General features: G+C 42.0%; 2 protein-coding genes across 2 annotated transcripts in view; one reads left to right on the top strand and one right to left on the bottom strand.

The window, feature by feature from the left end:
- Nucleotides 1-16,045, top strand: part of acsl1a (acyl-CoA synthetase long chain family member 1a) — a 43,033-nt gene extending 26,988 nt beyond the window's left edge. Inside the window, exons 3-21 of the mRNA XM_083656206.1 lie at nt 124-238; nt 869-933; nt 1,051-1,152; nt 2,473-2,572; nt 2,744-2,919; nt 4,319-4,351; nt 5,697-5,748; nt 5,856-5,929; nt 6,636-6,713; nt 7,058-7,192; nt 8,245-8,379; nt 10,393-10,488; nt 11,073-11,145; nt 11,581-11,669; nt 12,964-13,080; nt 13,241-13,384; nt 13,500-13,601; nt 13,683-13,754; nt 14,601-16,045. Of these exons, the coding sequence (XP_083512332.1) occupies nt 124-238; nt 869-933; nt 1,051-1,152; nt 2,473-2,572; nt 2,744-2,919; nt 4,319-4,351; nt 5,697-5,748; nt 5,856-5,929; nt 6,636-6,713; nt 7,058-7,192; nt 8,245-8,379; nt 10,393-10,488; nt 11,073-11,145; nt 11,581-11,669; nt 12,964-13,080; nt 13,241-13,384; nt 13,500-13,601; nt 13,683-13,754; nt 14,601-14,741 (1,899 nt within the window). The 3' untranslated portion in view covers nt 14,742-16,045. The remainder of the gene's footprint in view (nt 1-123; nt 239-868; nt 934-1,050; nt 1,153-2,472; nt 2,573-2,743; nt 2,920-4,318; nt 4,352-5,696; nt 5,749-5,855; nt 5,930-6,635; nt 6,714-7,057; nt 7,193-8,244; nt 8,380-10,392; nt 10,489-11,072; nt 11,146-11,580; nt 11,670-12,963; nt 13,081-13,240; nt 13,385-13,499; nt 13,602-13,682; nt 13,755-14,600) is intronic.
- A 705-nt stretch (nt 16,046-16,750) lies between these two features.
- primpol (primase and polymerase (DNA-directed)) lies at nt 16,751-23,458 on the bottom strand. The gene is made up of 14 exons (XM_083656207.1): nt 23,320-23,458; nt 22,306-22,530; nt 22,124-22,218; nt 21,885-22,023; nt 20,641-20,788; nt 20,012-20,102; nt 19,772-19,920; nt 19,082-19,244; nt 18,891-18,988; nt 18,679-18,765; nt 17,915-18,023; nt 17,717-17,793; nt 17,560-17,606; nt 16,751-17,378 (listed from the first exon to the last, which is right to left on the bottom strand). The coding sequence occupies exons 2-14, from the start codon at nt 22,477-22,479 to the stop codon at nt 17,142-17,144; spliced, it is 1,614 nt and encodes a 537-aa protein (XP_083512333.1). The 5' UTR covers nt 22,480-22,530; nt 23,320-23,458; the 3' UTR covers nt 16,751-17,141.
- Nucleotides 23,459-23,773: the final 315 nt, after the last annotated feature.

Raw genomic sequence — 23,773 nt, 5'->3', positions numbered from 1 at the left:
AGTTGGGATGTGTTTTTTAATTCATGTAAAATTGGCAAGATAACATTGGTTGGAAGCGGAGCTGTGGAATTCGGGCCGGTACTTTGGTCATAACTTTTTGAATGTTTTCTGTTCTCTCGATAGGGTGCAGAATATGCACGAAGGTCGGTCCTGAATGACAGTGACGAACACATGACCCACTACTACGACGATGCACGGACCATGTATGAGGTCTTCCTACGAGGGCTCAGGGTATCAAGTGAGTGCTTTGTGTGTGCATCAACCAAAGATGATATTCTCTGGAGGCAAGAGATCACCCATGCATCCATTCCATGTACCGTAAATTCCGGACTATAAGCCGCACCGGTGTATAAGCCGCACCTTCAAAGTTGACTATTTTTTTCTTATATAAGCCGCACCGGACTATAAGCCGCGGGTGTTTTAATGTTTTTTTTTTTTTTTTTTTTTTTTTTTTTTGTGTTTTAATGTTTAATTACCATATGTAAGGGTTCATGCACAGAGGGGATTGTAGAGGAAGCTCCCATTTATTAACATTTCAACAAAACAACATAACACAACACCACCTGTGTTGTTTTTTACAGTGCATACAGTGTCATACAGTGTGGTGAAAAGAGGGCAAGAGAGGAAATTAAAACTTATTATAGTTATATAGGATTTATAGTTAGAAAGAGTGCTAAAAAAGAGAGATTTTTTTTTTTTTTTTTTTTTTTTTTTTTTTGAAAAAAATCCATAGATAAGCCGCACCGTTATATAAGCCGCAGGGGCCAAAAAAGGCCAAAAAACGGGAAAAAAGGTGCGGCTTATAGTCCGGAATTTACGGTAGATAAAAGAGAGTTTTTGTTGTTTGTGTGTGACTTCTGCTTCACAGATGATGGACCTTGTCTAGGATCGAGGAAACCCAACCAGCCTTATGAGTGGCTGTCCTATAGAGAGGTGAGCTGTGGGATCTCAACCGCAACATGTCAATCTAACAAGCTACATTTGAACAATTTGCATCTGTGTCTAGATGTTAAAAACATATTTATATTTTTTTATTGTTTTGCTGTAAAGGTGGCAGACCGAGCAGAGTACATAGGCTCTGCTCTCCTCCACAGAGGACACTCTCATGCTGGAGACAAGTTTATTGGCATTTTTGCCCAGAACAGGCCAGAGGTAAGATTAATGTGTTGTTTCATTGTCGTATTTTTAAGCTTTCTTGATTCTTTTGCACAATGCAAATGTGCAAAGCTTATGATTTGCGAGCCTTTCTGATAAAGGAACAATTTCCAGTGGTACTGCACAGTCGAAAAACAATTAGCAGTGACAGGACAGGAGTGTAATTGCAGAGTATCACTGTATGGAAAACTATTAAAAGTTGATCAATCAATTTAGGGAAAATTTAAGGCCCCTAATAAAAAGTATGAATAAGTCTTAATCACCATTTGATGAGGTATGAAATTTTGTAGCTGATTGTGTTAAATGGGCATATATCATCTCATATCGACCACAGACCCCTGAATTTAATCAAAATTGTATCGTAGCAGACTTTGTGATATCAGTCATTATTGTATTGTTGTCCAAATAATCTATAATACCATATTGGGATGATATGAGTAGTAGGAGTAGGTAGGTACTTTATCTTCCCTGTGGGGAAATAGGTTTTCGGTATAAAACATTGTTGGCAGCGTTGCAGAAAACGGGCACAACACATAGAACAAATGTATAACATCAACAGATCACAGATCTGATTAAACAAATTGAAACGAATACTTGTGATCTACACCCCTATTACTGATGTGAAGAAAGTGGCGTTGAGGTAATTGAAAAGGTCTTTAAAAAGGTCTTAAAAGGTATTGAATTTAACTTGCGCATTCCTGCATATACCCTGAATTGGGACATAAACTCTTCCAACTACATCACATCTATCAAATGGATCATCTATCATGCCTACATGGAGAATAAAACAATTGATTTGCTATGCTACTAATAATAGAAACATTCCTAGCCTGAAATGGCCAGAGTATAGCTCTACAGAAGCTCGTGCAAAATTACCTTTACTGTCACCTCAAACTCTCTGAAAGCATTGGGGGTTGAACCTTAAACTGTAGATGAAATATTATCAGCATTCTCTTTGTTTTTTTAATGTTTATTTGTATAGGGACATAGAGCATTTGCAGGAAACAGTCTTATGTCATATATCATAACATTTCAAGCCTAAGCTAATTTGCCATGTTTGTCCCTAGATGTTATAGGGTAAATATTAAAAACAGATATACAGTCAAATATACAGTAAATAACAAGGATGGAGCGCACACACAAAAGATAATCGACATAAGTGTAAGTCAAATTTGTTCTGGTAGTTTTCTGGTTATTTGTTTATCTGGCACCACAGACAATAAGCAAAAAGTTCTTAGTTGAATTGAGGTTTAATCTAAGTATATTTTTTATTTGTTTTCCAATGTGTGCACATATGTTTTTTTCTTTTTCTTTCAGTGGACCATTTCAGAGCTGGCTTGTTACACATACTCCCTTGTGGCAGTTCCGCTGTATGACACCCTGGGCACAGAGGCCATTGACTACATTCTTGAGAAAGGTAGATAAGGGGGCACCTTCAAACATGCTCTGCCAGCCAGGCCACACAGCCAGGCCACAGCCAGGCCACAGCCAGGCCACACAGCCATTTACAGTCATATCACAGTTCTTTAGGTCAACAATGATACTGACACAAACTGAACTGGTTCATTTGGGCCTTTTGCGTTTGCAGCTGCCATCTCCACAGTGATCTGCGACGTGCCGGAGAAGGCCAAGCTCATTCTGGACTGTGTCAGTGGAAAGGAGCGCACAGTAAAGACCATTATCATCATGGAGGCCTTTGAAGTTGACCTGGCGACCCGTGGACAGGAGTCCGGCATTGAGATACTTGGCCTGAAGGATTTGGAGGTGCGAATAACAAATTGCATCACTTGAACATGTATTGATATTAGGATTTCAACATTTTCTTTGTTTTCCCATCGTGAAATATCTCATCGCTGAGGCCACGTTCAGACGAGAACGCGTAAAATGGCAAACTGTCGTTGAGTTCGGGCCTTTGGTTCCGCGTTTATACGACAGCGTTGTGACAACGATCCTCCTTCAGACGGATCCGCCAAAGTGCTTGAAAACACTGTAGTACGCATGCCAGGCCAAGTAGGTGGTCAGGCCCTAAAAGACCCGTTTTCTTTGCACTCGGCAGAGGAGATCCATGTATTGGACCGTGGCTTTGACTTTGAGGGTCCGTATTGGCTGTTTTCGGATGCGTTTTCAGGCCCCAATAACAGTGTTGTCATGGAAACAGAAGGCCCAAATGCGACAAAAGTTTGCCGTTCTGTGCAGGGAGCGTTGCCGTGTAAACTAGGCCTGAAAAGCAAAGAGCTACCTGTGTGTGGCATGTATCTACTGAGCATGTGTTTGATGTTGGTAACCATCTACAGATGCTTAGGGAAAAGTGAGTTGTGCCTCTCTTTGCCTGTCCTTGTCATAGGAGTTAGTTGTGCCTGTCTTTACCTGTCCTTGTGTTAGGAGTTAGTTGTGCCTCTCTTTGCCTGTCCTTGTGATAGGAGTTAGTTGTGCCTCTCTTTGCCTGTCCTTGTGATAGGAGTTAGTTGTGCCTCTCTTTGCCTGTCCTTGTGATAGGAGTTAGTTGTGCCTCTCTTTGCCTGTCCTTGTGATAGGAGTTAGTTGTGCCTCTCTTTGCCTGTCCTTGTGATAGGAGTTAGTTGTGCCTCTCTTTGCCTGTCCTTGTGATAGGAGTTAGTTGTGCCTCTCTTTGCCTGTCCTTGTGATAGGAGTTAGTTGTGCCTCTCTTTGCCTGTCCTTGTGATAGGAGTTAGTTGTGCCTCTCTTTGCCTGTCCTTGTGATAGGAGTTAGTTGTGCCTCTCTTTGCCTGTCCTTGTGATAGGAGTTAGTTGTGCCTCTTTGCCTGTCCTTGTGATAGGAGTTAGTTGTGCCTCTCTTTGCCTGTCCTTGTGATAGGAGTTAGTTGTGCCTCTCTTTGCCTGTCCTTGTGATAGGAGTTAGTTGTGCCTCTCTTTGCCTGTCCTTGTGATAGGAGTTAGTTGTGCCTCTCTTTGCCTGTCCTTGTGATAGGAGTTAGTTGTGCCTCTCTTTGCCTGTCCTTGTGATAGGAGTTAGTTGTGCCCACTTGCCTGTCCTTCTGATATGAATCTTGCTCTGTCCATCACCTGATAAGCCCACATGGAAATTTGACCCCGTGTGCTCCATGTGCTGAAAGCATGCATATTCTCAGCAAAGCCTTCAGCATTTACTGACAATGTCTCAATGTGACATGTTTGTTTGCAGGGTGTTGGTGAAGCCAACCATCAGAAGCCAGTGGTGAGTATGAACCGCATATAGTTGATTTCAACTGTTGATACCAGGAAGACAAAGACTAGGGGCTGGTTTCACAAAGATAGACTTGGACTATGTTGAATATAACAAATGGTCAGAGTCATAGTTAAAGTTAGACATCTAAATTCCACTGTTGCACAAAGCAGTTTATTTGTTGATTTAAAATGATCCTCATTAGCTGCCTCCTAGACAACAGCTAGTCTTCCTGGGGTCCAAGTTTAGTCTTGACTATTTTAAGCAGGACTACGGTACAATGAATTCTGGGTAAATTAAGACTCTGTAACTGCATCCAACTGCTCAGCTCTGTTTATACTTTACTTTAACAGAAAATGTTGGTCTTTTGGAAGAATGCAACAGTTACAAGGACATTTTACTTTGAAAATGCAGTGAAGAGTGTGGGGAAAAAATACTGTGAGAGTAAACCGGGTTAGTCCGAATGTTGACGGGAGCATCAAAGATGTTAGCTAAATCATTAGCTAGCTAGCTACCAGCTCTACAACATTAGCATACTAAAACCACCATCACAAAGTAATTGCATTTTCAGTGTTAGTTTTCAAGGAGCTGGAGCATCAGCAAGTAATTTGTTTAGTTTAGTTTAATCTTTTATTGTGTTATCCCCCGCGCCCCGCCCTTTTTTTTTACACTAATGATTTGGCTGCCCACTTGAAATACCTCCACGGCCCACTAGAAGGCCGTGGCCCACAGGTTGGGAATTGCTGCACTAGAGACATGATTGGCCTAATGTTAGCTGTGTTCTCCTCTTAGCTGTCATCTGCCTGTCTCTCCCTTTTGGCTACACCATGCTAACGTGGGTCTAAAGGGCAGTTTATAGTACAACGATTTATGATGGTTGCGACCTACCATGATCATATTCCATCGTCGATGTCCATCGGACAATAGTAATTGACATTTTGACGTCGGACGATCATAGATCGAGTTATCCTGGGGGGTACTGTAAGGTGTCTGATTTTTCTGGTTTAAATCTATTCGCTCTTTATTTTTGGGAAACTGTCTAACTTGCATTAGACTCAACTAACACTACAGACCAGACTAAAATATCTTTGTGAAACCGGCCGCAGGCCTTCAAATGTAAATACATGGAGAAGGAGCAGCTGTTCAACTTGGAGTTGAAATGTAACCTGTGTCTCATAGGGAAATGTAGTTTTGCACTAAATTCAGCACTGCACAGTTCTAATGATGAATTTCCCCAAGGGGATAAATAAAGGATAACTTAACTTAACTTAAGTTAATACATTAGTCATGTAAAGTGAAGTATTATTAAGTGTTCATTATTCAGGCAGCTTAGTTTAAATGTGTTCTCTGGTTACAGCCCCCCAAAGTAGAGGATCTTGCACTCATCTGCTTTACATCTGGAACCACAGGTAATTACAAGTCCGTTTGCACATGGCTAACCTTTTAAGAATGTTATTTTTTGACATTGTATGTAATCAGTGTCGCCATTGTGATGTAACCACTGTCTTCCTCACAGGAAACCCCAAAGGTGCAATGCTTACTCATGGGAACGTTATCTCCAACACTGCAGCTTTCATTAGAATAACAGAGGTAAACAAAAGCTAAACTAAGCAAATACAGAGAATCCCCCCCCCCCCTTCCTTTAAAAGGGATGTTTACATAATGCATTACATGTGCTTCTCTACCTTCCAACGTATTGCCTTAATCTTTCCCTTCATTACATTTGAAAATGTAATAGACAATTCTGGTTTTGTTTGAACCTGGACCTGCTTCAATCGCCTTTTGGGTTCAACTGAGTTTGATTTGGCCCATGAGCGTGTTACCAGCAAACTGAAGCGACATAAAGCTCCACATTGAAGAGAATGCCAACATTTTGAACGCAATCCACTTGCCACCATGGCAAAATTAGACAATAACTAGAATTATCCTTTTTAAATCCTTGATCAAAATTCTGTCATCGTCTACTCACCCTCAACTGGCGTGAGGGTGAGTAGATGATGACAGAATTTAGATTGTTGGGTGAACTATTCCTTTAATTAATAGGAATTCTTCTTTGCCTAGGTCTGGTTTATTCTGTTATTTTCCTGTCTGTCCTTTCACCTCTGTTCCTCCTCCATGTCTGCCTCTCCTTCGTGTCCCCTGTGTTCGGGTCCCACCCAGGGCATACTGAAGCCCAGCAATAAAGACGTGCTGATCTCCTTCCTACCTTTGGCCCATATGTTTGAGAGGGTGGTGGAGGTATGCCACGCTTGACCTGTGCATGTGCACGACGTTGTGTTTTGTGTGTCTCCCGCAGGTGCACTGCATGCTGGACCTCCATGACATTCATATGTCCTATCTCCCCCTAGCTCACATGTTTGAGAGGGTTGTGGAGGTATGTATTGAACTGCGCCTGTCTTGAAATAACAGGTTCTATGAACTCATTGCATATATTTTTTTATTTGTATTGTGAGTGTGTGTGTATATATATATATATATATATATATATAAAATCCTTTAAATTTTTTCCTTCATTTTCTTTTTTCTTATTTTTCTTATTCTTATCTCTTATTAGATTTTCTGTTGACATCTGCACCAAGAGACCTTTTTTGAAAGTAAAGAAATCTACTGTAGCATGTCCAGAATGATGCTCTGAACAACACTGCACTCTTGTGGCACAACCTGTATGCATGTTTGATACAGTAAGCAGAGGCCATAACCTGTTCTCCTTTCAATCAGGGTGTCATCCTCATCCATGGCGCCCGGATCGGCTACTTCCAGGGAGACATCCGTCTTTTGATGGATGATTTGAAAACACTGCAGCCGACGGTCTTCCCTGTTGTCCCGCGTCTTCTCAACCGCATGTTTGATAAGGTCAGACAAAATCTAGGCTTCATAATGTGCTCATGCCATTGTTCATGTTTGCTTAGCTATGGTCCAACACATCTCTGGTGCAAAGTCTGTCTTGATAGAAAGCCAGCCTTAAATTTAATTAGAACTAGGGGTGAATTATATGGGGTTGTTTCTCATGACTGATACTGATAAGATAACCAATAGTTTCACATGTTTGTATTTATAAATAAGTTACTAATGTATAGGTTATGCACACCTGAGGATAAGAAAGGCTAAGATATAGTGAGCAAAGATGGGCGATTTAATATTCCATAGCTCTGACCTCACCAAATCTGACATCACTATTGTGAACACAACAAAAACAAAGAACAGTTCTGACTCTTCAAATACGCAGCTCGGCCGCTGCGCGGCCTTGGCTGCTGCATGGCCTTGCCTGCCCTATTGGGGCACGCGGGTGTGTGTGTGTGCCCCCTTATGACATCACTGATGACATCATCAGTCTTATGACATCATCAGTGATCTCATAATGCTTCCTTGTGTGTGTGCCCCCTTATGACATCACTGTTGACATCATCAGTGATGTGAGAATGTCTCCGTGTGTGTGTGTGCGCGTGAGACATCACTTCCGGGACAACCGGGACACAAAATTGAAACAGACATTGTCCACATTGCCAAATATAGATGTGTATCACTCAATTCGAAAATAAAGGCTATGGAACTGAAAGCCTATAGCTGCTTAGTCTGCAGATGAAACACACTGACAAAAGGCTTACAGTAAACTGGTCCCTATGTCATTTTATTTTTAAAGGTATCCAAAGGAGTTTTCCTTGTAAACAACTTGTTTTGTATAGATAATATTATAGCCGATATCTATAATAATGCGTATACATCATCGGACGTCGGTGCAGATAAAAACTGCTTTCTTCCAGCTAGTTTGGCATATTGAATGGGTGGGGACCTTCCCAGCCATAAGCACATCTCTCTGATCTCTGTGCCACTGCTGCCCTCTTGTGGCGATTTCCTGTGGCATAATGGTGGTGGTCATGTTGCTCTTTTATGTCTGTTCTCCACAGATATTTGGTCAAGCCAACTCACCGCTGAAGAGATGGCTGCTAGAGTTCGCTTCCAGGAGGAAGGAGGCAGAGCTTCGAAGTGGTGTGGTCAGAACGGACAGCATGTGGGACAAGCTCATCTTCAATAAAGTACAGGTAATGAATGGCCACATGCTCCGTAGAAGCGCTCCGTCTTTTGGTGCCAGGCTACAAGTTCAAAAGGATCCATCGATCATCATGTGCTACAGGGACATTGTTGTACGGAGGCAAACAGTGCCACTCATGTATCAAGCAAGCATATGATCCAATTTAGGGCTACGTCGTCATCATCATTGTTATGATTGTTAAGTTTTTGCTCAGCAGACAGCTCTACTTGCCTGACACGACCGCTCTCCATTTTTCCAAACTGGAACTGTGCCGGCTGCATACTATCACATGTATTACACTGATTATTAGAGCCCGACCGATATATCGGTCCACCGATATTATCAGCCGATAACCGATATATCGGTATCGGCCAATATGTTGGCCGATGTGCCGATATTTTTTTATTTTGTATTTTTTAAGTCATAGACAACATGTTGTGTATATTTGATCTTTTTCTTAAAGCAGCTACGAGCAACTTTTTCGATTGTTATTAAACAGTCTAAATTTAATATCAATGCATCACATCTTACCTCTAATAGTAGACGAGACCAACGCAGAGTAGTCTCGTTTGAACCCCGAGTGAATCGGCCAGTGTTAGTCTCTCTGTGGCCAGGGAAGATCAGGAAGTGAAATGAAACGGTTGGCAGCAGCCACTTCGGCCATAACCACAAAATAACTTCCAAAAAACCTGTTAGAATATAACGAGAGATGTTTCGCGAGAGTATGCATGGCGTTCACATTGTTTATGCTATGTTGCTAGGCAGCGCGAACGGGGTAGGCAGGCAGCTTTATCCGGTCCGGCGGTAAGGAGAGAGAGAGGGAGAGCCCCCTGTTGACGCGAGTTTAGACAGACACAGACTTAATAATCATCTAAGGGAGCAATCTCAGATTCACACGGCTTTGGTCTCAGCTACTATTATAGGTAAGATGTGATGCATCAATATTGTAATTATACTGTTTAATAACAATCGAAAAAGTTGCTCGTAGCTGCTTTAATTCAAGTTATATTTTATATTTGTTCAATTTGTGTTTTTGTATTTCTAGTTATTTATAATGATTAAATCCCCAGTTAAGTTTACTGTCATTTTGGACAATAAAGTTTTGATAAGCTGTAAAATATCCTGCCTACATTACATCTCAAGTCATGTCAAGTCATATCTTTGTCAAGTGTTTGATATTTGAGGGATCATTGCAAAAACATTGTGTATATTTAATATAAGAATATCGGCCGATATATCGATATCGGAATTTTTTTACTCCCTAATATCGGTATCGGCATCGGCCTCAAAAATCCAGTATCGGTCGGGCTCTACTGATTATTGGCAAGTACCTGGCTTATACAACCCCGCATTAAAAAAAAAAATCTGAACTATCCCTTTAATCTTCACATGGACGCATACTCATTCAACCTCAACCTTATATTCAAAGGTATGGTCAGACCATTGGCTAGGTAGGTCAGTCAACAGTCAGTTGATTTTGTTTCAGGGGAGAATATTGCACTGTACTGAATTGAAGGCCGCCTTCTAATTGTATCACCATAAGATTTGGATTCAAATTGGCCAGTACCCACGCACCACATGGCTCAGTGGGTCTATTTAAACCCTATGACAAATCCATTCGTGTGATATGCCTGAGTTAATTTATTTGGAAGGCTCTTAACCAAAGTGGGTGTTTATGGTATTCTGGAAAATGTGCCTTTTATGTTGACTCATGAGTGGACTGGATAGTTCCAGTTTCTCCATGATGCATAGTACATGAGGGCCAGTATTTCTATTTGAAAGGAAATTGGCTAACCTTCCAATTTTAAATATATAGTAGAGTGGAGCACACCCAAAAAGTTTGAAGAGGTGCAGACTAACGAAGATTCAAAGAAACATACAGTAAAGAAAGGAAGTCGCACACTCAAAAATCTCCTCTGCTGTGTTTAATAAATTACACCAACATGTTTCGGCGAAAGTGCCTTCGTCAGGGTGCTTTCTTTATGTAACCTTCCAATTTTCCAATTTGTCTCACGCCTGACAGACAAGTCTAGGCGGCCGCGTGAGGCTCATGATTACCGGAGCGGCTCCAGTGTCTCCAACGGTGCTGACGTTCCTGCGGGCCGCGCTGGGCTGTCAGGTGAGCCCGTGTACAGTATATCTCCTCTGACTGTGTGCTGCGTCTGACTGTTTACATCTCCTCTGACTGTGTGTGTGCTGCGTCTGACTGTTTACATCTCCTCTGACTGTGTGTGTGCTGCGTCTGACTGTTTACATCTCCTCTGACTGTGCTGCGTCTGACTGTTTACATCTCCTCTGACTGTGCTGCATCTGACTGTTTACATCTCCTCTGACTGTGCTGCATATGTTTACATCTCCTCTGACTGTGTGCTGCGTCTGACTGTTTACATCTCCTCTGACTGTGTGTGTGCTGCATCTGACTGTTTACATCTCCTCTGACTGTGCTGCGTCTGTTTACATCTCCTCTGACTGTGTGCTGCGTCTGTTTACATCTCCTCTGACTGTGTGCTGCGTCTGTTTACATCTCCTCTGACTGTGTGCTGCGTCTGTTTACATCTCCTCTGACTGTGTGCTGCGTCTGTTTACATCTCCTCTGACTGTGTGCTGCGTCTGTTTACATCTCCTCTGACTGTGTGCTGTGTCCTCCCAACACCGAGTATGACTGGAGCACAAATGTCACTGAAAACATGTCCTGCATTCCAGTTTTATGAAGGTTATGGCCAGACTGAATGCACCGCTGGATGCTCCATGTCGATGCCTGGGGACTGGACAGCAGGTAACAACTTAATTTTGTACATTCCATTATTATATCATGCCATTCTAGCCTATATAATGTGATTTACCTTGTGACAAACTAAACAGGTTGTTTTATGGAGGACCATGTAGGGATGGACCATATTATGAACAGGTTGTTTTATGGAGGACCATGTAGGGATGGACCATATTATGAACAGGTTGTTTTATGGAGGACCATGTAGGGATGGACCATATTATGAACAGGTTGTTTTATGGAGGACCATGTAGGGATGGACCATATTATGAACAGGTTGTTTTATGGAGGACCATGTAGGGATGGACCATATTATGAACAGGTTGTTTTATGGAGGACCATGTAGGGATGGACCATATTATGAACAGGTTGTTTTATGGAGGACCATGTAGGGATGGACCATATTATGAATGAAATATGACCATTCTCCTGTTTTCCCAGGTCACGTCGGGGCCCCATTGCCCTGCAACTATGTCAAGCTGGTGGATGTGGCTGAAATGAATTACCTGGCAGCCAATGGAGAGGGAGAGGTGAGGAGTGCTGCTCCAGTGTACTGTGAAATAAACCTAGCTAATTATTCAGTATTATTGGAAATTACTATTATTATTATTATTTAAATTTTTTAAAGCCCATAACAACAATGCAGGAATTAAACTGCATTATGTAAATAATATCCACCCACATTCACAGTTTCCTCTCTTAAAGCAGCTACGAGCAAGATTTTCGATTGTTATTAAACAGTCTAAATTTAATATCAATGCATCACATCTTACCTCTAATAGTAGACGAGACCAACGCAGAGTAGTCTCGCTTGAACCCCGAGTGAATCGGCCAGTGTTAGTCTGTCTGTGGCCAGGGAAGATCAGGAAGTGAAATGAAACTGTTTGCAGCAGCCACTTCGGCCATAACCACAAAATAACTTCCAAAAAAACTGTTAGAATATAACGAGAGATGTTCGCGAGAGTATGCATGGCGTTCTGATTGTTTATGGTATGTTGCTAGGCAGTGCAAACGGGGTAGGCAGGCAGCTGCGTTTCACTTCCGGGTTTCACTTCCGGGTTTATCCGGTCCGGCGGTAAGGAGAGAGAGAGAGAGAGAGCCCCCTGTTGACGCGAGTTTAGACAGACACAGACTTAATAATCATCTAAGGGAGCAATCTCCGATTCACACGGCTTTGGTCTCAGCTACTACTATAGGTAAAATGTGATGCATCAATATTATAATTATACTGTTTAATAACAATCGAAAATCTTGCTCGTAGCTGCTTTAAGTTGCAAGCTCACTCACAAGCTCAAAGCTGCACTTATGCAAGGTGGATATACACACATGGTAGGCTACTCAGACACACTCACCCAGGTGACACACAAGCCCACATTTTCACACTGACACACAGCTGTAAAGTGAGTTGATGCAATAATAAGCATGTTGGCTGCAGTTGGGGATGATAACATCTCTTAGGTTTTGAGCGGGATACTGAGAAGAACCGTATGGAGAATGGACAAACGCAGGAACATGTCGAGTAAATCACAAATGAAAATGCAATGAAGAAAGGGGAAACGGAATGTAGAGAAAACAACAAGAGGAACTGAAAGCAAAAATATTGGCAACAGAAGTATAAAATGAAGAGCTGTGGTCAGATCAGAATGGCATTTGAGGTGACTGGAGAAGTGCCTTAGTGAAGAAATATGTGACACATTTATATGTGACAAATTTCCACTGAGGTGGACAATAAAGTGGATCCATATGTGGAATGGTCTGTTTGAACCAGAAAGATGCAATTAAGTGTCACTTTCACCAATGAAAAAAACTCTTCTGTCTTTGCAGGTGTGTGTTCAAGGACCAAATGTATTCCGGGGATATCTGAAAGACGCAGAGAAAACCGCAGAGGCGCTTGACCAGGATGGCTGGCTCCACACAGGAGACATTGGGAAATGGTTGCCTGTAAGCAACACAAGAAGATTTGACTTGATTTACAGTTGCATATAGTTTAAGATTAAGTGTTTTTGGTTAAAAAAAAAAGTGTATTAAGGATGTATTCCAATGTCATATCATCAGTCAACTTCAATATTCCAAGGTGTCTTTCTTTTCTGGATTCTTGCAGAATGGTACTTTGAAGATTATCGATAGAAAGAAGCACATTTTTAAGCTGGCACAAGGAGAATACATTGCCCCTGAGAAGATAGAAAACATCTACATTCGTAGCGATCCAGTGGCCCAGATATTTGTCCATGGCGACAGCTTACAGGTGAGTCATGATCTTTTCACACTTCTACACACAAGTAATGCAACGTTTTTTAGTTTGCTGGTACATTTTGTGCGGGTTGGCACTGATGGTGTGTTGTCCATGTGGCTGTGTTAAGGCATGCCTGGTGGGCATAGTGGTACCCGATCCGGACTTTTTACCTGGTTGGGCCAAGAAAAAAGGGATGGAAGGATCCTACTCTGAGCTCTGCCGTAACAAGGTTAGATTCATCCTAATATCTCAAAGCTAAATAGTGCTGCATTATGTTTTGCACGCTAAAAAATTTCTGACTGTGTTTTAGGATGTAAAGAATGCCATTCTGGAGGACATCCTGAAGTTGGGCAAAGAAGGGGGACTCAAGTCTTTTGAGCAGGTGATTTTATTTATTTTATTTTATTTTTTAATTTAACTGCGGCATTTCCTGGATCAACATACAGTAGAGGCTGTTTACACTTGGTCTTAAAATGTGTCCTGGGCGATTGGATCACAGGTGGACAGCACTAAATACAAGTACAATACAAGTGTAAACGACCACCAAGACACATTGTGATCCGATCACTCAAACCACTTGTCGAGGTGCTCTGAATGCTGAATGATGCGATGTTTGTATGACAGCAAAGACGTCCTCTGTGTTTGTATGATGGCAGGGACATCCTCTGTGATATATAGGATGTTAAAAACATATAGAGCGGTGAAGTGAGATCCTATCACTTGAGACGCATTGTAATGCCAGGTGTAAACTGACGTACTTGCGTAGAGCTGTCCACTTGTGATTGGATCACCCAAGACATGTTAATATACCAGGTCTAAAGGACCATGTCACATGCTGGCTGTGTCTGGTGAAACAATTGAACCCTTTTTCAGAACACTGTAGTCCAGGGCAATAACATAAATGCCTCAATAATGTCTTCTCCCACACACCATATCAATGATTTTTAGCTGCGACCACCAGCAGCTCTATAAGTCACTCTGTCAGGTCGGTCAGTTGGTCCACAAAAGGTTCACCACTTTTTTAGCAGGCAATTTTTGCTCTATGAGGCTGAAATTTGACACGGAGGTCAAGTGTGTGTGTGTGTTCATGCTAATTGGCTAAAATGGGGCGGTGGGGGGGATTTCGAAATGCCATCCTTGGAAATTTGCTTATGTGGTCGCAGCTATTGTGGATTTGCGCTTGTTCTTTACTCTCCCTAATCTTTTTCACTATCTTTCTTTTCTGCAGGTGAGAGAAATCACATTGCACCCAGAGATGTTTTCCGTTCAGAACGGCCTGCTGACGCCCACTCTCAAAGCCAAGAGGATGGAGCTTCGCCGTCACTTCAGAGAGCAGATCGATGCGCTCTATGCCAAGGTGAAGATGTGAAGCCGACAACCGTTCAGGAAGGCATAGTCTGAACCAAAACTGTGTTCATTGAAGGGGATTTTCTGCCAGTGACGATCCATTTTGCTTTCCAACCAACAGCCTGGATACTGTCTCTCTGTTTGTAATCAGAGATTAACTTGTACAATGCTCATCCGCTCCCCGCAACACTAAATCTGTCCCACTATCACTATGTAAAGAAGTCTAGGCTGAGAAGGTCCCAGAAAATGATGTGATGATGTCACTGATATTATCTTCTCACCTCGGGAGGAGGGGCGAGACACATGTGACGGGGAAATGCGACTCATTCATGCCTTAACTGCCAATCAGAGTCTGACTTTTGGCCATGGCTGACAAGTGTCATGGTCCGAAGAGTTGTTCAATCTTGAGGGACATTTTGCTTTTTGGTAAGAATGAAACTTACACACGTGCTTTTCCAACAATGACAAATATTGGCTATTTATGTACCCGCCTATTTAATGTTTTGGTTTTCTATTTAATTTGATATTTAAATGTCGTCCTTGACCCTGTAAATAGTGTAACTGTTGAAAAAGTCTATTTGTACAAAAAGTAAAAAGGTTGGTTCATGGTTAATACTCGAGTGTTATTAAACCCCTGCCTTCCCATCCTTTTCAAGGCTGTAGGCTATGAGGGGCAATAAACCTTTTTCAAACGGTTTTAGTGTTGAGTAAATAGCCTATTTTTTTTTTGCCTCTTAACGCTGAATGGTAAAAGAAAATATTGAATGTCATTGTAACGTTACATGCAGTACACCACCATTTCTGTTCAGACCGTTCCTCCTTTTAGATGTCCTCTTCAATTTCAGTGACCTCTGTGCTGCTACAGCTGCATATACTGTGTCCAATAATGCATAAGTGTAAAGACCCAATGTTTATTTTGAATTTTAAATAGCACTGGTTCAATAGCATTTAAGTAGCAAATGTTTCAAAATTAATTCCTGCTCTCGTGTGAATTTCACATTTACTATCCGTTTGTGGTCCGTAAAGCCACCAGTCTGCTTGTGTAGAACGGAACTGCTTGGAGAAAAGGTTGTTTATCAATACAGATGTTTGGAATGAATTGTCGTCATTGCACACATCTGTGTCCAGGTGTTTTTTTCATTACATTAAGAAAGATGTTATCAAGTAGAGGCCTTGTTGACTGTTCAAGCCTTCTTGACCTGGCAGATATTTGTTTCTAGAAACTTCCTATGAGCTTAACAAAGATCTTGAACAAATTAATCAGGATCTGAAGAAAGATGTTATCAAGTAGAGGCCTTGTTGACTGTTCAAGCCTTCTTGACCTGGCAGATATTTGTTTCTAGAAACTTCCTATGAGCTTAACAAAGATCTTGAACAAATTAATCAGGATCTGAAAATACAGTAAGCCAAGCCAATTAATGTCCCATCCTTGTCCCTTCACAATGTTACTTGATCGACAAGAATTATGGGGTGAAGGTGGTGTTTCTGCGCAGGAAACACCTTGTGCTCAGGTTAGAAGTACAGCATGTCTGTTTTTCAACTGTAGCAATTAAATAAACAAGTGTTTATTCCAAAACTATTGTTTGTCTTTTATGATGGCATCACATTTTGATGGATTACTAACAGGGCATTCAGGGAAACTTTTATTAATACATTCCATAAACGTCCATAAATAATTTTGTTCTCTACTCTTGTGTGTGTGTGTCTATACTGTACACACACGCGTGTGTATAAACTATCCATTCTGCCCCACCAATTCTCCCTCTAATGGGAATCAAAACACTGTTGATACACAACTTCAAATGAAATGCATTTGATTTGCCAATTCATAGTTAAGGACACTTACGAGAATAATGTAAGAGTAGACTAAATAAACCCCGTTGTGTAATGTTAACAAAGGAAAATAAATGTTACATGTAAGCAAAGTTTATTTTCTGTATTTTGTTAAAAAATAAAATGTAATCATTAAAAAGTAAAACTTTAATAATAAATCAAGTCATCAAGACTCAAGAATGTGTATACTTTACGGAACAGAACTTCTAAACATTTTACAAAAGGATTTACAAACTCCTAAGAAACATAGGTTATAACTTATAGGCATGTCACTGCAGTACCATTATGCACTCTCCATTTGGCATATTACACAACTCACAAAAAAAGGACAGGCAGACAGTGCAAATAGAGATAGGCAGTAGCTATTAAAACCCTTGAATGTGTCGTAAAGAAAATCAAAAGAACTTCAACTTGTATTCTTGCACAACATAAATGTCAAGCACTTTCAATGGCCCATGTGTATTACGCTCATTAAAAACGTTCAAGGCCTTGACCCCCCCCCAAAATTCACAAACTTTCATGGACCAGAGGGAAGTGAACCCTGCTATAAAGCAGCATCCCAGACGCTCCACCTTTCTCATCTGTCTCGTCAGTTGTATTCTTTAAAGTCTGCCATGCACTGCAGCAGAAGCTGGTCTGAGATCTCCTCTGTGCTCCTTTCCACGTCCTCCAGAGCCTCTAAATAGGCCTGGTCGTCCTCTCCGTCTCCCCAGGCTCCAGCTGCCTCTTCCCCTGGAGGCTCTCTGCTCTCTGCGGCTTGGTTTGGTGCCTGGCTCAGCTCAATGTTACCAGCATCATCCATTAAATACACCTGGTCCTCCTCATCCTGTCAGCAAACACAAAGACATACATTATTTTATGATGTGCAAAGGCCTTTATTTTAACGCAAACAAAAGATTGAAAACCTTCCTGGCGAATTGATTATACTATTTTTCAGTTCACTTTTGCTCTCATCTAAACACCAGAGCAACCAATCAGGACAGATAGTGGAGATGAATTGAACTAACCATTGTCAAGAGGTAGCTGAGACAGATCTCTTGTGGCAGTGGGTAACCTGAGACAGGAGAAATGTTACGTTCAGTCCAGTGATATTGCCACGGTACTGTACATACACATGTTTGAAAATGCAAAGCATGTGTGGCACGCCTTCTCGTCATTGCGTACTTGAGGATCTGAAGCTCTTGCAAGCAGCATCGTGACACTTCTGGTACCAGACTTCCTCTTTGAGATCCACAAGAATCCTGCAGGGATAGTGATAGATAAGAGATCCAGAGATAGATAATGAATCAACAAATTAAAGGATGGAGCCTCCAAGACAGCCTTCAACTCCAAGAAGGTTTACAGGACATGAAGAACACCTACATGATGTTGTTGCTTTTATGGAACCTGCCCACATTTTCACACCAGCGGTATTTTGCGATGTCGTAGACGAGCAGTTGTTCGGAGACAAAGTAGTTCCATCGTCTTATGCCTGTTGAGGTAAACATAAGAGGTCTTGACTGTCCTGTCTGTCAGACAGACACTATTCAAGTCTTTGGATAGTACTCTTATGGATGGGTTGTTTTCAACAAATCTGTGCATCTAGCGGAACTGTGTCCTGAGTCCAACACATCCGGTCTGATGTATTTTCCTGTCTTTTTGTGGGGCTTTTTATTTCACCGAACGCCAACTAGTGTTATGGATTTACTTTAGCCATGACTAACAATCTAATAGGTCAGATTTAATATGAATACATGGTCATTTAAATGTCCAAATATTTTAGGAAACTGATTTTGATGAGAGAAAGCCGTAGGACGTGCTTGGGCGATGTTCGACAAAACGATTGTTAATGCCTTAACTGCATAGTTTACGTTAGCATGGAGCCAGGGCGTCCGACTGAGGGCCAACCTAGCGCGATGCCAAATGATCAGCGATAGCGTCCTTTTTCCGACTCTGGTAAAGACAAATCTAAAGTGAATGATTAAAACGATATATCGCTAGAAAGGTAAGAGGTTAACCATAAGAAGTTCACCATTAACAATAGAAAGCACAGTGTTGTGTTGTCCCAAACTAGACGCACAAATGTGTTGAACCGAACATGACACATCTTTTGCGAAGTCATTAGCATGTGATAGCCAAGCACTTACTTCCTTGAACCCCGTCCTTTGTAACCACAGTTAGTACAAAGTTGTCCACTTCTTGGTGAGGAGATGACAGGTAGCCACCCAATGAGCCTGTCAACGACGTGGAATGTGAGAAAATACCATTCGTTATTCTTCCAAAATTAATGACATGCAACATGAGTGTGTATGTAAATTACAACACCATAGAGAGATGCCTCTGTTCTCAAATCAGTTACCTGGATTAGGTGCCGATGCTCGTTGACAATGAGGCGTCGTGGTTTTACCCTCGTTTGTGTCCGGGACGTCCCACGTGAGAATTCTCTGACCTGAGAAACTGGCGACATAAAAGGAACAATATCTAATGAAGTGCCTCGATAAAGATAATTTCAGCAGTATATATAAAACTGGGTGAGTGTGATCATTGTACCTCACGTTACAGATCAATGAAGCCAAGAATAGACTCTCCTCTGCGGAGATGCTCTTCTCAGGTTTGGCGATGAATTTGTTGTCCTCTGCCACAGTGAAGGCAGCATTCTTTCCCAGTTTTGAGGACTTGTAAAGGCGGAAGTTTCTGTTCTTGGTGTAGACACCTGGTTTTGTAAATGGTAACCAATGTAATAAAAATGCACAAGTACATGCTGACAAGGTTTACACATACAACAATTAGGGATGGGGCCGATCCGATCCAATATCGGTAGCCGATATGGCACTAATTCACGGATCGGATCGGATCGGAATTGGGGGGGAAAAAAAAAAAAAAATTTTTTTTTTTTTTTTTGCAATTCCAGCACACAGCTGGCCGTAATTTGTGTAATAATGTATAATAGTATCCTTCTTTGCCTTGTATATTTTCTTAATTTTGTCTGCTTTTTGCAAGGTATATTTTAAAAAAAAACTTTAATTGGCCAAATCTTTGCCTATACTGTATATTCAAGAAAAATATTGGTATCGGCATAATATCGGTATCGGCAGATATCCAAATTCAGGTATCGGAATCGGATCGGAAGTGAAAAAAGTGGATCGGTGCATCCCTAACAACAATGCATACAAGTGGAGCTGAAAGCAGTGATGGAAAGAATTACCCAAAAGACTGACAAAAGTTGGAGGCTTCTCTTACCAAGATCAACAAAGAGAGATTGCCGCCCTTCCTTGTTTTTCACCAAAAGGAAGCTGAGGTCTCTCTCTTCCTGCCTCTGCCTCTTGGCCTGTGGGCTGTCAGCTGTCCAACCTTCCTCTGCTGGCCTCCCCACGGGAATAGCATGTGTTCTGTACATCAGAGAGAAAAGTCATATAGAGTGATGACTGTAAGACTGGAAGACTGTAAAGCGATTTAGTTTTATGACACTGAAGAACCAACCGCTTTCCACTGTCCTTTGCCGCCGAGTTAACGTCAACATCCATGTGACTTCCCCCTCTGGGTGAGCTCAGAACTGCATGGACAAATCTACCTGAAGGAAAGAGCAGGAAGAATATCTGATTAAATCACATGTGAAATTAAAATAATAAAGTTCAACATCAACCGTTTCTGAATCAATTAATCAAAAAGCTGATTTCATGTTTCAAACATGAAAAGTAAAAAAGTAAAACAACAACAACATCATTGTTGTTTTGTAATATTATCTTCTATACTACTGGTTTGTAATGTGTGTGTGTGTGTGTGGGGGGGGTGGGGGGCATGGGGGGGCACCAGGGGTCCTTGAGGGAGTTCCATGGGTTCTCCAGCAAATTGATGAATCGGTAAACTTCACCGTTATTTCATTTAGTTTCATTCAGTTAACACAGAATGTAGACTAATTTGATCATAGTTTCACTGTTCACTGTTATCTCTCTACCTATAATACAGTTATGGAATTATGGACATAATATTAACAATACAATATTCTCAGATTTGAGACAAAATCTCATTAAATGGGTGTCTGTGTACTAGGAGTCCTTGCTATGAAAAAGGGTGAGAATTACAGTTTAATAAAATGTATACCACCATACCAACGTGTATGTTGTCTTTGAAAACTGCATCTGGTAGAATGAAGATAAGGTGGCGACTGAACTTCTCTTCTGTGCTGGAGTCCAGATTCAGGATGTTATTTGCAGAGCATTTAATCCCATAAACATCCATCATCTTTTCACAAACATACTGACGAGACACAACGCAGAGACAAAGAAAACATTAAAAAGTCAATGTTTCATGTTTTTACAATTCTAAGTATACAATGAAGGTGGGGTGGAGCTTGCCTTTCATGCATATGGGTGCAAGGCGAGCTAGAATTGATCTCTCTACCATGTTATCCTATAATATAATAAGAATGCAAAGTGTCTGTCAGTGAGTGAGTGAGTGAGTGAGTGAGTGAGTGAGTGAGTGAGTGGCTGAGTGAGTGAGTGAGTGAGTGACTGACTGACTGACTGACTGTGAGCAGAATTGTGTTCGGCCACAGCTATGCCATTTTACGTGTGATTGCGTTGAATCGTGCAGAGAACACAACATTTACACTCGATACAGTGCATGGCTATTCTGCTAGTAGGTATAAAAGGGCAAACATGACAGCGTACTAAAATGACATGCTACAGAAAATGCAGCACTAATTCCCAATGACCTGTCAAAACAACACAAGTGTGTAGACAACATGTGGTGTATTTACCAATTCCTATCAAGTCATGTAAGTGCCTTAACTATTAGGGCAACTTCAAAACACCCCTCCCCTCCAAATCTGCCATATAGAGACAGTCGGCATGTGTAGGAACACCCACAAAATGTTATATGGCTGGCGCGCGAGTGGGGTAAAACCGTCCAGCGTCCATATATCTCAATGGGCTGACTCACCAAAGGAAGGTGCTAACTACAGTTTTGGGGATTCTAGAGCAGAACACAAGACGTCTGTTCAGATGTGCGTTTACTGCGGTGGTTAAATCCCCGATTGTGTCTGCCTGGGCTGGGCTAGCAGCTAAATTCTAACTTTGCTGAATGGATAGAACGGGGGATTTACCCCACCCTGACCACGCCCCCAGTCAAGCTGAGCCAGCTAACCCAGCGTCTATGACGAGACAGTGAATAAACAAAATAGTTGTTGATTGCTCAGAACATGCTTACAGTAGCTACCCTTCTTTTTCCAATCATTTTTCGGAATATTACTACATTACAAGGGATTCTTTATTGTTGGACCCATTACAATTCCTCTTATAGTGCAAGTACAAAGTAGACATGTTGTGAATGATGTTGCAAATATGTAGCCTACCTGGATAAGAGAGGACACCATTGATTTGCCATCCAGTCCTTTGTTGGAGGGCCTGTGAAACTCCAAGTCAAAATAAAGCTTGCACACAGCCCCCTCTGGAATCACCTCATATGAATGCATCAAGGAATGTGGGTAGGCCCTGAGGAAACAAGGGTCAGATCACAATCATCACAATCATCACCCTTTCTCCAAAACACAAAAGAACACACTATAACGATGCACACTGGCCCTAAACACACCTGTAGTAATGCCACAGCTCACTGTAACTGGTGACCAAATACATCCTTTGACCCTGGGCAGCCTTTTCCTTTTCAAGGGCAAAAACATGCACAGGCTAGGGAATGAAAAGCACAAACGTCAGCGCACGTCTTCACACACAGGATGAAGGACGTGATGAGATAGACCTGCATCAATACTGCACCTCTTTGCAGCTGCGAGCGAAGCCGATAGCCATGCTCTGCCTGGGGAAGAGCTTCCAGACGGAGGAGGGCTGGCACGGCCACAGCCGGGGTTTGTAGCGTGTGGCCAGAGGACTCTGGTGAAACGCCTGGGCCAGCTGCTCCACCTGCTTCAGGCGGTCCCCCCACTTCGTCATCCTCAGCTGCTCACTAACCCACACAGGTGATGCTGCCTTAGGCCATCCCACCTACAGGGAGGGCAGAGTTCAGGGTCAGCTACAGAGCAGCACTACTAGCTAGGATTCAGTGTCTTGCTCAAGGGTGTCAACAGCACAGCAGTGTCAACCTGGGGGGCGTCTCCCTGCTGCCCTAATAGCCCATTGGTTCAACACAGGTGCATCACAAACCCACAGAAGTGTAGAAACTTCAATTTGATATCTATTCCAAGCTGTCACTCCATATTTTACATAAATACCACCTGTAATGCCTACATGAAAAATAAAAATAAGGAATCTGAAGGGCTGTGTCATTTGAGCAGTGAGTGTGGGTGGCGCTAATGCATGTTTTAATTTGTTTACAAACCGCTGTTAAACAAAACTGTAGAAGAAGAAACGTAGCAGCGAGTGTGCGGTCGGGGGTGTTCGACTTGTTGTTGATGCCTCGCCTGACTGCACTCGCCTGCTTTCCAGGCGAGGCAGCAGTCAACTCAAACGAGCCTATTGTCACCCTTCATGAAGGCTCTGACCTAAAGATGTCAACTTGCCTCTGAGTCCTCCACTCTACCGACTGAGCTATCAAAGCTATAACGTGCCGTTAGTCATCATATCTTATGTAACATCATGGTTGATAAAGCTAAAATGCTAATTTAGGCAGCCATAGTTAGCGTTAGCTAAGTTTCAGCTGTACAACTGTCTAAAATATAGCGTGAGGCAATACTATATAGCAATGGGGCACGCAGGTCTGCCCCTTACTAAAACACTTCGGGTCCGTGCCATGTCCAGTCAGGTTAGCACTGCATCACCGTAAAAGTTACTCACTCAATTTCAAGAGCTTAAAATCGATGCACACAGATAAACTAAACTTCAGTCTCAGCCAGGACCCCGTTAGCCGTGACCGAGAGAGTGACAGCCATAACATAAAACTGGAGGGAACTTCAAAAGTGTAGGCAGCAGCAGTCTGTAGTAATGTCAAGCTAGCAGTAATAAGAGTTCCGGTTATTATTTCCAAAGTAAAATCTGATTGCTGCATGAGGTGGCAAATAGTTCATATTTTTGGTGCATTCTCAGATCATATAGCCTACATATTTTTCATAAATTTTATTCTTTGTTGTTTGAACAAGTGCCACTATCATTGCTGCTATTTAGCTCTGACAATCATACTGTAGCGACCCAGAGTTTGACATGTCGGTGGCGATTACGACGTTACGTGAAGGCAGCGGACCAGCCAGTGTGTAGGGGACTTCCGGTCTCGGGTGGGGAGCGAGTCGGAGAA

This window comes from Poromitra crassiceps (genome assembly GCF_964638095.1).
Source record: "Poromitra crassiceps genome assembly, chromosome: 19".
Lineage (NCBI taxonomy): Eukaryota > Metazoa > Chordata > Actinopteri > Beryciformes > Melamphaidae > Poromitra > Poromitra crassiceps.
This window is presented reverse-complemented; position numbering and strand designations above follow the sequence as displayed.

Coding starts and splice junctions, on each gene's coding strand:
- primpol (XM_083656207.1), bottom strand. CDS start 22,479: ATGACGAAGTGGGGGGACCGCCTGAAGCAGGTGGAGCAGCTGGCCCAG. Junction 20,103..20,640: donor CAAAGACAACATACACGTTG/GTATGGTGGTAT, acceptor TCTTTCCTTCAG/GTAGATTTGTCCATGCAGTT. Junction 18,766..18,890: donor AGCATCGGCACCTAATCCAG/GTAACTGATTTG, acceptor CGTCGTTGACAG/GCTCATTGGGTGGCTACCTG.